Genomic DNA, 12239 nt, shown 5'->3' with positions numbered 1-12239 from the left:
AGTGAGATGCTTGAGTGCTAACAGATAAAAATGACAAATGGCAGAGCTCTGAGCTGGAGTGGGGCAGGTTTTGGTCTCCTCTGTCACATTAAATTCTCTCTGTGTTCAGGCCATTTCCAGCAGGTGCTCAGGCAGTTTTCAGAGAGAGCATTTCTGATTTTTTCTGAACTGCTCTGGCTGACAGCAGGAGCAGGGAGCAGCAGATGGTGGGATCTGCAGGAGCCCCTTCCTGACGAGCCAGAATGATCCTTTTTGGGTGGAACAAGCAGAGTGGGCACTCGAGCAGCCATGGAGAAACGCCCTGGCTGCTTTTGTGGCTGAAAAGGAACTGGGGCTCCTGGCAAGCTGCCCAGCAAGGACGGTTCACTCTAAAACATGCAGCAACAGCAGCGTTAGAACAGCTGCAGAATTCAGGGTTTGGCCTATTCATGTTGAGTTGGGAGGGTTTGAGAGCTCAGGATAGCAACACAGAACCATTCCCCATCCATTTTTCCCCTCCATATTTTTCCTCTTCATTTTTCCCATCCATATTTTTCCCCTCCACTTTTCCCATCCATATTTTTCCCCTTTACTTTTTCCCTCCATTTTCCCCCCTCCATTTTTCCATCCACCTTCACATCCACTTTTTCCCATCCATTTTTCCATCAGCTTTTCCCATCCATTTTTCCCATTCATTTTCCCATGCATTTTTTTTCCCATCCATTTTCCCACCCAGGTTTTCCATCCGTTTTCCCTGTCCATATTTTCCCCGTCCATTTTTTCCATCCACTTTTCCTATCCACTTTCCCTCCTTTTTCCCATTCCTTTTCCCCATCCATTTTCCCTCCTTTTCTCCATCCATTTTCCTCATTCATTTCTTTTCATCCACCTTTTCCCCCTCCACTTTTCCCCCTCCACTTTTCCCCCTACCTTCCCATCCATTTTTCCCATCCATTTTTCCCATCCATTTTTCCCATCCATTTTTCCCATCCATTTTTCCCATCCATTTTTCCCATCCATTTTCCCATGCATTTTTTTTCACCCAGGTTTTCCCTGTCCATATTTTCCCCATCCATATTTTCCCCGTCCACCTTCCCTCCTTTTTCCCCTCCACTTTTTCCCCCTCCACTTTTCCCCCTACCTTCACATCCACTTTTTCCCATCCATTTTCCCTCCTTTTCCCCATCCATTTTCCCATGCATTTTTTTCACCCAGGTTTTCCCCATCCATATTTTCCCCGTCCACCTTCCCTCCTTTTTCCCCCTCCACTTTTTCCCCCTCCACTTTTTCCCCCTACCTTCACATCCACTTTTTCCCATCCATTTTCCCATCAGTTTTTCCCATCCATTTTTCCCATGCATTTTTTTTCACCCAGGTTTTCCCCGTCCATATTTTCCCCATCCACTTTTCCCCATCCATTCTTTCCATCCACTTTTCCCCGCCCATTTTCCCACTCTTTTTCCCCTCCATTTCCCATCCATTTCCCACCCTTTCCCCATCCATTTTCCATCCTTTTCCCATCCATTTCCCATCCATTTCCCATCCATTTTCCCACCCCTTCCCCCCCCATTTTCCCACTCTCTTTCCCACCCTTTCCCCATCCATTTTCCCATCCTTTCCCATCCTTTTCCCATCCATTTTCCCACCCTTTCCCCATCCATTTCCCACCCTTTCCCCATCCATTTTCCCACCCATTTCCCATCCATTTCCCACCCTTTCCCCATCCATTTCCCATCCTTTTCCCATCCATTTTCCCACTCTTTCCCCATCCACTTCCCATCCATTTTCCCATCCCATTCCCCACCCATCTCCCTCCACATCCCCACGTTCATCTCCTCTCTCCCTCCTCTCCCTGCAGCTGGTGTGGCTCGTGAGCTTCTTCTCCGCGTTCTTCCTGAGCCTGCCCTACGGCGTGGCGGTGGGCGTGGGATTCTCCGTGCTCGTCGTGGTTTTCCACACCCAGTTGTGAGTACCTCGTGGCCCCCAGCACCGCGGCAGGCGTGCCAGGGGCAGGAGGAGGGACGGGTGATTTTTTTAGGAGCGACCTCTGGCCCTCGGAACGCGCGGCAGGAGCCCCGGGGAGTGCAGGTGTCCTGGCCGGAATGCGCAAACAGGAATGGCAGGCGCCAGTTTACTGCCTGCATTCCCGCTCCCGTGCGCATCCCAGGGCAAGGGGGAGCCTCGAGGGGTTTGCTTCACCCCACACAGTTCCCAGCTCACAAAAGGAATTAGTCCTTGTGGGAACCCAGCACATCCCTCTGGCTGTGCAGGACGGCCAAGACCCCTGCCAGGGGGCTCAGAGACCCTGGAACAGAGCCCAAAACACCTCTGGGTTTGGTTATGGAGCAAATTACCAACCTTAGATGAAGATCAGCAAGCCACAACAGTTTAGGTAGAATAATAGTGAAGTTATCACGGGGTGGAAAAGTAGATTTTGGGGTTTTTGGTATGGGGGTTCAGGAGGCAAGATGGAGGGATCTGGGCATGTCCAGCCTTTCTCCTTCTCCTTGTTCTCCATCTTCTGCTGTGATGTTGGCACTCTTAGATTGGTTTAGAGTAGAAGCTCACTGTCTAACATAGGTGATAGGTGTTGGAAAGTAACTGTAAATATTGTACATGTAGTTTTTAGTATAAAGACATAAAACCACCCCAAGGGCTGGAAACAATTGCCAGCTTTATTTGACGAGTTACAAGCCAATAGTGAATGAATAACAGGGTGAAAATGTAGAATTCTGGGATTTAGAATGGGGGTTCAGGAGGCAAGATGGAGGGATCTGGGCATGTCCAGCCTTTCTCCTTCTTCTTCTTGGCCTCCATCTTCTGGGTGATGGTGGCACTTTTGGATTGGTTTAGAGTAGAAGCTCACTGTCTAACATAGGTGATAGGTATTGGAAAGTAATTGTAAATATTGTACAGGTAGTTTTTAGTATAAAGACATAAAACCACCCCAAGGGCTGGAAACAATTGCCAGCTTTATTTGACGAGTTACAAGCCAATAGTGAATGAATAACAGGGTGAAAATGTAGAATTCTGGGATTTAGAATGGGGGTTCAGGAGGCAAGATGGAGGGATCTGGGCGTGTCCAGCCTTTCTCCTTCTTCTTCTTGGCCTCCATCTTCTGCTGTGATGTTGGCACTCTTAGATTGGTTTAGAGTAGAAGCTCACTGTCTAACATAGGTGATAGGTGTTGGGAAGTAATTGTAAATATTGTATATGTAGTTTTTAGTATAAAGACATAAAACCACCCCAAGGGCTGGAAACAATTGCCAGCTTTGTGTGAGGAGTTACAAGCCACAAGAGTTTGAGTAAAATGATAGTGAATTAATCACAGAGTGAAAATGTAGAATTTTGGGGATTTAGAATGGGGGTTCACGAGGCAAGACAGAGCAATCTGGGCATGTCCTGTCCTTTGTCTCCTTTTTCTTGGCCTCCATCTTCTGCTGTGATGTTGGCACTTTTGGATTGATTTAGAGTAGAAGCTCACTGTCTAACATAGGTGATAGATATTGGGAAGTAATTGTAAATATTGTACATGTAGTTTTTAGTATAAAGACATAACACTGCCCTGGGGCAGGCAGAGTGCCTGGACTGTCTTGCTGGACAGACCTCGGCAGGGCAGGAGAAAATTTTTATAGATAATATACAATAAACAACCTTGAGACTGAGAAATGAAGAGCCCTGACTCCTTCTTCAAGCGCTGGGCTGGGAAAAGAGACTTTCTAAATTTTCTCAGAGTCACTCTGACAAGCTAGAGATCCCAACAAGTCCTGTCTGTGTGCAGGGCCCTGGTGTGAGGTGTTCTCACCACTTTTAATCCATCAAAGCCCTTTCTTAATATTTCCCAGTCTGGCATCTCAAAATGCTGACACTTTTTTTGCCCTGTAGACCCTGCAGGGGTGAAATGTAAGAGTTTTCACAGATCAAATGTTCAAATCCTGGGGTGGGATGTGGAGCAGAAGCAGTTTTATTTCCCTTAATCCTGATCCCTTCTTTTCTGCAGCCGCAACGGCTCTGCCCTGGGCCAGGTGACTTCCACTGACATCTACAAGAACCCCAAAACCTACAACAAGGTGAGCTGCAGACAAAACACCCTCAGAGAAAACGCTGCTCTTTGCCACTGTCTGCTCTGAGCCCCTGTCTCTGGTGCAGGTCCATGAAGTTAATGGGATTAAAATCATCACCTACTGCTCGCCGCTGTATTTCGCCAACTCAGAGATATTCCGGGAGAAAATCATAGCCAAGGTGAGCAATCCTCAACAAATCCCTGCCTGAAGCCAGTCCCAAACTGCCCCTGCTCTCTCCTTAATTACATGGGGGTAATTAAGCTGTGGATAATCACGGACAATGGTCACATCCACTCTCTACTCCTCAGTCCTCTCCCTGATCCTCAGGGCTGTTTGCAGAGCTCATTTTAGAGGTTGTGCCCAAATCCCGGCAGTTTCCTCCTCCAAGCTCTGCCAAAATGGGGACATCCTGCTATTCCAAGCCTCTCCCTGCATGTGCAGGTTCCCTGAGTTCCAGGAGATGTTTGGATGCCATCAGGATCACCCCACTCCAGTGCCCAGCTGGTGCCCCAGGCTGGGCAGTGCCAGGGAAGGAACAGCAGCTCCTGACTCTCGGAACAGAGATTTTAAGGAAAAAATTTCTCTTTCCCACAGACAGGGGTGGATCCTGGCAAGGTGTACTTGGCCAGGAGGAAATTTGTGAAACGGCAGGGGAAGAGCGCAGCACAAGCACCAGCAAAGCTCCCAAAATTCCTGCTGAAGGAGAACAAGGTAACTCAGCTCTGAGCTCCCAAAGGGTCCCTGTGTCCATGAGTACGGCCCCAAATCCCATCAGACAGCTCCTCGTGACATGGGATTTCCTGCACTGTTTTCCTGGCCACATTTCCCACTTTTCTACCCACCTACATCTCCATTCCTCCCCAAACCTGAAGGTGCAGAACTGGAATGGCTGGGAGGCTGGAGAGGAGTCTGGAATGGGAACATGGGGAACAATCTGCAGGAACCAGGCAGCTTTGGCTTCTTTCTCTGGGGCTCTGTCAGCAGTTCAGCCCTTTCAAAGCCCATTTCTCAGCTTTGCAATGCTGAGCAGTTCTGAAATAAATGAATCATGTAAATTATCCTAAATCCAGCTCCAAGAGACAGCCAGGTGTGCCGGTGTTCACAGGAGTCCGAGGATGAGGGAAGAGATGAGGATCTGACTCCATGTTTCAGAAGGCTGATTTATTATTTTATGATATATATTACATTAAAACTATACTAAAAGAATAGAAGAACAGGTTTCATCAGAAGGCTGGCTAAGAATAGAATAGCAAAGAATGATAACAAAGGTTTGTGGCTTGGCTCTCTGTCTGAGCCAGCTGGGCTGTGATTGGCCATTAATTACAAACTTCTAACAAGGGTCAATCACATATTCACCTGTTGCATTCCACAGCAGCAGATAATCATTGTTTACATTTTGTTCCTGAGGCCTCTCAGCTTCTCAGGAGGAAAAATCTTAAGGAAAGGATTTTTCACAAAGGATGTCTGTGACAGCCAGGCTGGAGTTAGTCCAGACTAAAACCCTTCATGTCAGTGGGCAGAGGTGCAGTCACCTGCCAGGACCCCCCCGTGCCCTGCCCTGACTCTGCCCCTCTGCTCTGCCTCAGACCTTGTCTTTGCAAGAGCTCCAGAAGGACTTTGAGAGCGCCTCTCCAACAGACACCAACAACAACCAGACCACTGCCAACGGCGCCGGCATCTCCTACATCACATTCCGCCCTGCTGGCCCCGGGGCTGGGCCAGGGCAGAGCCCTGGGGAGCTGGGCAGCAGCAGCACCACCCTGCAGGGCACCAGCACCACCCTGCAGGGCACCAGCACCACCCTGCAGGGCAGCACCCTCAGCGTCCTGCCCACGGCCGACACCGACCCTGTGCTGGCAGCACCGCCCTACGTCAGCTTCCACACCATCATCCTGGACATGAGTGGGGTGTGCTTTGTGGACCTGATGGGCACAAAGGCTCTGAGCAAGGTGAGTTCTGTGCAGGGAGCTTCTGCTCTCTCACGTGAAGGTGTTTATGTGCCTCAATTCACAGAATTCACAGAATGACCAGGTTGGAAGAGATCTTAAAGATCACTAAATCCAACCCAGCCCCAACTGAACCTCAACTCAACCCTGGCACCCAGTGCCACATCCAGGCTTGTTTTAAACACATCCAGGGATGGGGACTCCACCACCTCCCTGGGCAGAACATTCCAGAATTTTATCTCTCTTTCCAAGAAAAAATTCTTCCTAATATTCAACCTGTATTTCCCTTGGTGCAGCTTGAGGCTGTGTGCTCTGGTTGTGTCAGTTCCCAGCTGAGCACGGGCACCTTTCAGGAGCTGCACAGTGATGGGGGCACCCCTGAGTCTCCTTTTCTCCCTCAGTCACTCCCCACAGGGTTTGTGTTCCAATTGTTTGGCTTTTCCTCTTCTGCACCTCTGATTTTCTCCTTCAGCCCCAGCACTGATAAAAGTCTTTATGCATAAACACAAAGCTGGGGCAGCAGTGGTTTTAATCCTCTCTCTCCCATCTCATCCCTTCCAGTTGTGTTCCAGTTACCAGAAGATTGGGATCAAAGTGTTCTTGGCAAACGTGCATGGTAAGAATCCCCAAAAAACACATTTCCATGGGATCTCCCCCCATTTCTGAGCTGCTGACAAACAGCAAATCCTTTTCTGTTCTTTATTCAAACTGTGAGATGTCAGTCCTTTGCTGGACCGGCCCAGAACAGATAAAAGGGAAAAAAACAGAAGAAAAGAAACAGAATCACTGTTCTCTGTGTGTGAAATCAATGCTTTCATTTAGGAAGTGATAAAGCTGGAACATCCCCACAATCAGCATGCAGGAAAACAGCTCCCCACACTCATTTCTGCTGCAAAGCTGCTCCTTCTGAGCCTTGCCTTGGCTCAGAGGACCCAGCAGCCTCACACACCCCCAAAATCCCTCCTGTGCTTTCTTCATTCAGCTGTGTCCTTTCTCCAGCCCAGGTGTACGACGACATCAGCACAGGGGGAGTGTTTGAGGAAGGAGGCCTGGACCCAAGTCACATCTTCCTGACCATCCACGACGCTGTTTTGTTTGCACTGGCCAGTATCAGAGAGTTTGTCCACCCACCCATCTTGGAAGAGGTAAATTTGCTCCCCAGCCCACAGGATTCTCCTGTCTGGCTTCCAGGCTGGGTCAGCACAATGAAAAGAATAACATTTTATTACCTAAAATAATATTTTATTACCTAAAGAAGCTTCATGTTTATCTCAAGTGGCAAAGGCCTAAATCCAGGACATTATTTAATATTCCATTTGTTGTGTCTGGGCTGGGCACCTTGTGATGGAATGGATTTCCATGGGAATTCAGAAGTGTCAATATTTTAGTGTCAATTTGTTGTACACAAACCCTTGGCTGAGAGACGAGTGCTGTGCCAGCCTGGAGGAGCCAGAGGAGCTGTTCCAGCACTGTGCCCTCAGTTTGGTGCTGTTGGAACAGGCAAAGGCAGAATTTGGCCCACAGTAATAAAGAAATGAAGGCAAAGCTCGTGTAGATGGAATAGTCCTGGCATCCATGAGTGCTCCACTGGTGGGAGGAGAACAGGAGGAATTCTGAGGCAGGAATGTGGCCCATGCTGGTGGCACAGCGTCAGACAGGCTCTGTCCCCAAACAGGGCTTGGTTTGTTGTGTGCCAGCTGGAGCTGGCACCAGTGGCACCAGTTATCACCCCAGGAGGAGTTCAGGTATCTCCTATCAAAGCAGAGCGATAGGAAATGCAGATAAACACCGGGAGCAGGACTCCTCCTGTGTCCCTTCTCCTGGCATTTCCCTCAGAGCGTGGGTCACCTTCTAGGCCTGGCTTAATCATTGTTTTCACTCCTTTTGACCCTGCACTCTGCTAATTTGTGGAATCAACTCTTCCCTGCACAGAGGCCGACCCAGACAGAGCTCTCCATCTATGATGAGTCTGTGGATGAGGGCAGTGCAGAGTACAAGAACCTGGAGGAGGTGAGTTGTAGTGCCAGGGGTCGCCGCAGCCGTGGGAATGGGGCAGAAATTAATTGGGATTGATTAGATGGGAAATCATCTGGAAGTACTGCAGTGCTTCAGAAAGTTAATTGCAAATAGAATTTTAAATCCCTGTCCTGAGGAGCTCTGGAAGGCAGCTGGATGAGGAGCAGGTAGGTCACCCCACAGAGGAGCCCTTCAATCATTCTGGGCCACACAGCTCAGGTTCAGCCAGACCTGAGGGGAACTCAGGTGTTGGAGATTTTTTCAGGGATGGCCTAGAAGGCAGCTGTGAGGAGCAGATTCTCACAGCCTGTTTCTGTGAACAGCAGAGGTTCTCAGGTTATTTTTAATTACAAGTAAAGGTGACAAACATGAAGGCCTTGAGAGCCTTGCACATCAGAGTTCTCAGACAGCTTTCTCATAACAAGTGGTTGTTCTATCTTTGGCTGTTTTGGGAAAGCAAGAATAATTTTGAGAACCCAAATCTTGGTATTGGAAACATAAGGAGGGGTTGGTGTGTTATCTCTGACCTGTTGTGAGCTCAGATTTTGCAATATGCATGAAGTGAATTAACACTGTTATAAAAAGTGCCTGATTGATGAATAAAGTAGAGTCGATGCTGACCAATGCAAGGTGGGTCGTCTCCCTCCAACTTCAATACTCAGGGAACCAAATTTGGTTCATGCTCAAAAGAAGAGTCATCAGTGAAGATTTTCAGCACAGCTTTTGTGAATGCTGCAGCATTTTCACCCACATGTGGGCCTGGGGAGGAGCTCCCCTCCCTTCCCCATGCTGTCCATGCCCAGCTGGAAGCTGGAGAAGGGCTGGAGCTTCTGGGGGTGTTTGTGTGACAATGACACCGAGCTGTGGCACCAACCCTGACCCTGCTCATTCTCTGTGCAATTATTCTGGGCTACACAGCTCAGGTTCAGTAGGACCTGTGGTCTCCACACACTGGGGGGAACGTGGAGAACCAGGTTTGGTTCACACCCGAAAGAAGAGTCATCAGTGAAGATTTCCAGTAAAATATTCCTTTTATTTATTACAAAGCGCAGTTTTTGTGAATGCTGCAGCATTTTCACCCACATGTGGGCCTGGGGAGGAGCTCCCCTCCCTTCCCCATGCTGTCCATGCCCAGCTGGAAGCTGGAGAAGGGCTGGAGCTTCTGGGGGTGTTTGTGTGACAATGACACCGAGCTGTGGCACCAGCCCTGACCCTGCTCATCCTCTGTGCCTTTTAGGAGATGTTTGGGAGCATGTTCCACTCAGAGACCCAGACAGCTCTGTGAGCACAGCGAGCATTGGGCAGACCCTGCAGAGGAGACTCCTCCAGACCCTCCAGAGGAGATTCCACTCTCCCACCTCTCCATGGAGAGCTGTGCTTCTACCTGGGGATGGAACAGGTTTGCAACGAGGCCATCACCCTCCAGAACTGCCAGATCCTCCCTGCTCTGCTCATGATAAACCCTCCAGAGGAGATTGCTTCAGACCCTTCAGAGGAGATTCCACTCTCCCACCTCTCCATGGAGATCTGTGCTTCTACCTGGGGTTACAACAGGTTTGCAACGAGGCTATCACCTTCCAGACCTGTCAGATCCTCTCTCCTCCATGCTCTGCTCATGGCTGGCCCACCAGAGGAGACTACTCCAGATCCTCCAGAGGACACTCCTCTCTCCCACTTCTCCATGGAGATCTGTGCTTCTACCTGGGGATGGAACAGGTTTGCAACAAGGCCATCACCTTCCAGACCTGCCAGATCCTCTCTCCTCCATGTTCTGCTCATGGCTGGCCCACCAGAGGAGACTTCTCCAGACCCTCCAGAGGAGAATCCTCTCTCCCACTTCTCCATGGAGATCTGTGCTTCTACCTTGGGTTACAACAGGTTTGCAGCTAGGCCATCACCGTGCAGACCTGCTAAATCCTCCCTGCTCTGCTCGTGGCACTCAGAGCAGAGGACTCTGAGCAGGCAGAGCCGGCTGGGGCAGCAGGAGCTCAGCAGATGCCATCTGATGGATTCTCAGCTGGAGGGGACATTCAGCCACCCCTTTGTCCCTCACCATCCTCCTGCCCCACTGGAATTACACCCCCTGGCCGTCCTGCTCCTCGCCTTTCCCTCCTCCCTGTCTCCCCCAGCGAGTGAAACACAAGCAAACCCTGAGAGCCTTTCAGGAGGTGTGGCAGGGCAGCTGCTGCTCTCTGATGTGCACTGAGCCCCGAATTCCCCTGCGTGTCTCTGCAGCCTCTGCCTCTCCTCTTCTGTGTCCCAGCATCCCAAAAAACACTGCCTCGGAGCAGTGGCACCCCAAAGACCTCAGGACTCTCTCAGCAGGGCTAAATTCTGAAATATATATATATTTTCTTACTAATAGGACAGGTTTGTACTCAGAAATAAGAATTATGTGCACCTTGTTCTGCCTGCCCAGTGGGTTGAGTACATGAAAACAGATTTTATTTTAAAATTCTATTTCTATTTTAACACTCTAAAATATTACAAATATAAGCGAGCTTTAGGGTGTGGTTTTGAAGTACACAGACATTATTGAGCTGATTGCTGAAGGCTTCCTGGGCCTTTCCTGCAGCTCTCAGATGTCTCATTTTTAAGGAAAATAGAGTTTCCTGAACCATCCTTGCTAGACAGCCACTGAAGGAAACAACAGCAGTAGCCTGCCAGTTTGGTTTTATGTAACATCTCAATTACCAAGCCACCATTTCTCTACCTCAATTTCTGATTATGTGGTGCAGGAGAGTAATAAAACCAAAGGAGGGCAGAAAACCCCACTAGCTGATGATTTTGACTTATTTTAATCTTAGACAACACTGGTTTCTCCAAAAATCTCTATTGTTTTACAAGGTAAAAGCAAGAGATGAAGTCTCTTAAATTGTCTTTGAGAGTGATTCCTCATGGCCTTTTGTACTGCCTGAGTGCTTCTTTTAAAAAGTGCTAATTTGGAAAGAAAGGCAATGAAGAAAATGCTGCAGAGCAACAAGAAACTGTCCTGATCAATGTTTTTGGGTCTCTGAGGTGGCATCAAATTAAAAAAGGGAAGTTCCAGTTCCCAGCTCTACATTCAGGATTCATTACAGGAGGTTGATTTCCCAGCCTGGGGTCTGACAGGAAAATGCAGGAATCCTCAGAGCAGAGGCATAAACCAGATTGTATTTCCTGAACTTCCTACAAACATGGGATGGGATGTCACGAGAAATGGCTCAGAAAGAGCAGAGGTGGCTCTCCTGCAAATCATGACCCAGGCAAAAGGAAATCCCATTTCTGTGGCCAAATTCTGGGCCAGTTCTGGCAATAAATGTCACACCAGCAGGTAAATGGCACTGCTGGAGGCACAATGTGGCCAAAGTCATAATTCCCAAGTGCCTGGGCAGAGAATTAGGGGAGCTCAAAGTCACGCTGGTGAAATATTTTCACTTCCAGTCAAATATTCCTGTTATTTCTCTTAAGTAACAGTGAGGTTGATGTGTTTTGGCTCTGAAGCCTTACTTGGTAAATGCATGATGTATAACCAGCTCAGAAATGTTTGTAATTTATTTAATTTAATGTTGGTTTCATTCTTCTTCTTTTTTTTTTTTTTTTGATAATAAAGAATGTGTGAACAATCATTGTCATCTTCTGCTGACTCGGGGGCAGGATTACCATGGCTGCTCCCATCTGGTCTTTGGCATCCTGGGACAGTTTGTGCCATGGGATAAATCTTCACATTTAGTTCAGAACAGCTGTAAAGAAGGGAATAAGAATTCCATCTTGCTAGCTGGTGGGATCAAGGAAAGAAGTGAAATATTTTGAAAAGCAGGTGGATTTAATTCTGTCAGGAGTGGGGCTGCACAACACGGAGACTCCCTGGCATCCTTCTGCCTCCCTTGTGGCCGCAGTGAGCCTGGGGTGGTTATTCCCCACAGGAATTCCTTTTATCCCCATCCTTTTGGGAGCAGCACGCCAAAATATTGGGAAGAAATTCTTCCCTGTGAGGGTGGGCAGGCCCTGGCACAGGGTGCCCAGTGCAGCTGTGGCTGCCCCACCCCTGGAATTGCACAAGGCCAGGCTGGAAAGGGCTTGGAGGACTCAGGGACAGTGGAAGGTGTCCCTGACGGGGCAGGGATGGAATGAGATGGGATTTATGATCCTTTCCAACGCAAACCATTCCCTAATCATCCTCACTCAGCCGCCCCCACATGGGCTGCAAACTACATCTCCCAGCAGCCCCCGCGAGAGCAACCGGTTAATCCCG

At 48.9% G+C, this 12239-nt stretch overlaps 1 protein-coding gene across 1 annotated transcript in view; it reads left to right on the top strand.

Moving 5' to 3' along the window:
* The window catches only part of SLC26A9 (solute carrier family 26 member 9), a 30451-nt gene extending 20063 nt beyond the window's left edge, over positions 1 to 10388 (top strand). The window contains exons 13-21 of the mRNA XM_064732988.1: positions 1838 to 1944; positions 3980 to 4049; positions 4129 to 4221; positions 4638 to 4754; positions 5630 to 5992; positions 6551 to 6605; positions 6989 to 7134; positions 7922 to 7999; positions 9243 to 10388. Coding sequence (XP_064589058.1) covers positions 1838 to 1944; positions 3980 to 4049; positions 4129 to 4221; positions 4638 to 4754; positions 5630 to 5992; positions 6551 to 6605; positions 6989 to 7134; positions 7922 to 7999; positions 9243 to 9290 — 1077 coding nt within the window. The 3' untranslated portion in view covers positions 9291 to 10388. The remainder of the gene's footprint in view (positions 1 to 1837; positions 1945 to 3979; positions 4050 to 4128; positions 4222 to 4637; positions 4755 to 5629; positions 5993 to 6550; positions 6606 to 6988; positions 7135 to 7921; positions 8000 to 9242) is intronic.
* The last annotated feature ends 1851 nt before the right edge of the window (positions 10389 to 12239 follow it).

The sequence above is a fragment of the Zonotrichia leucophrys genome, chromosome 26, assembly GCF_028769735.1.
Source record: "Zonotrichia leucophrys gambelii isolate GWCS_2022_RI chromosome 26, RI_Zleu_2.0, whole genome shotgun sequence".
Lineage (NCBI taxonomy): Eukaryota > Metazoa > Chordata > Aves > Passeriformes > Passerellidae > Zonotrichia > Zonotrichia leucophrys.
The sequence above is the reverse complement of the archived record's forward strand: the minus strand, read 5'-3'. Positions and strand labels throughout refer to the sequence as shown.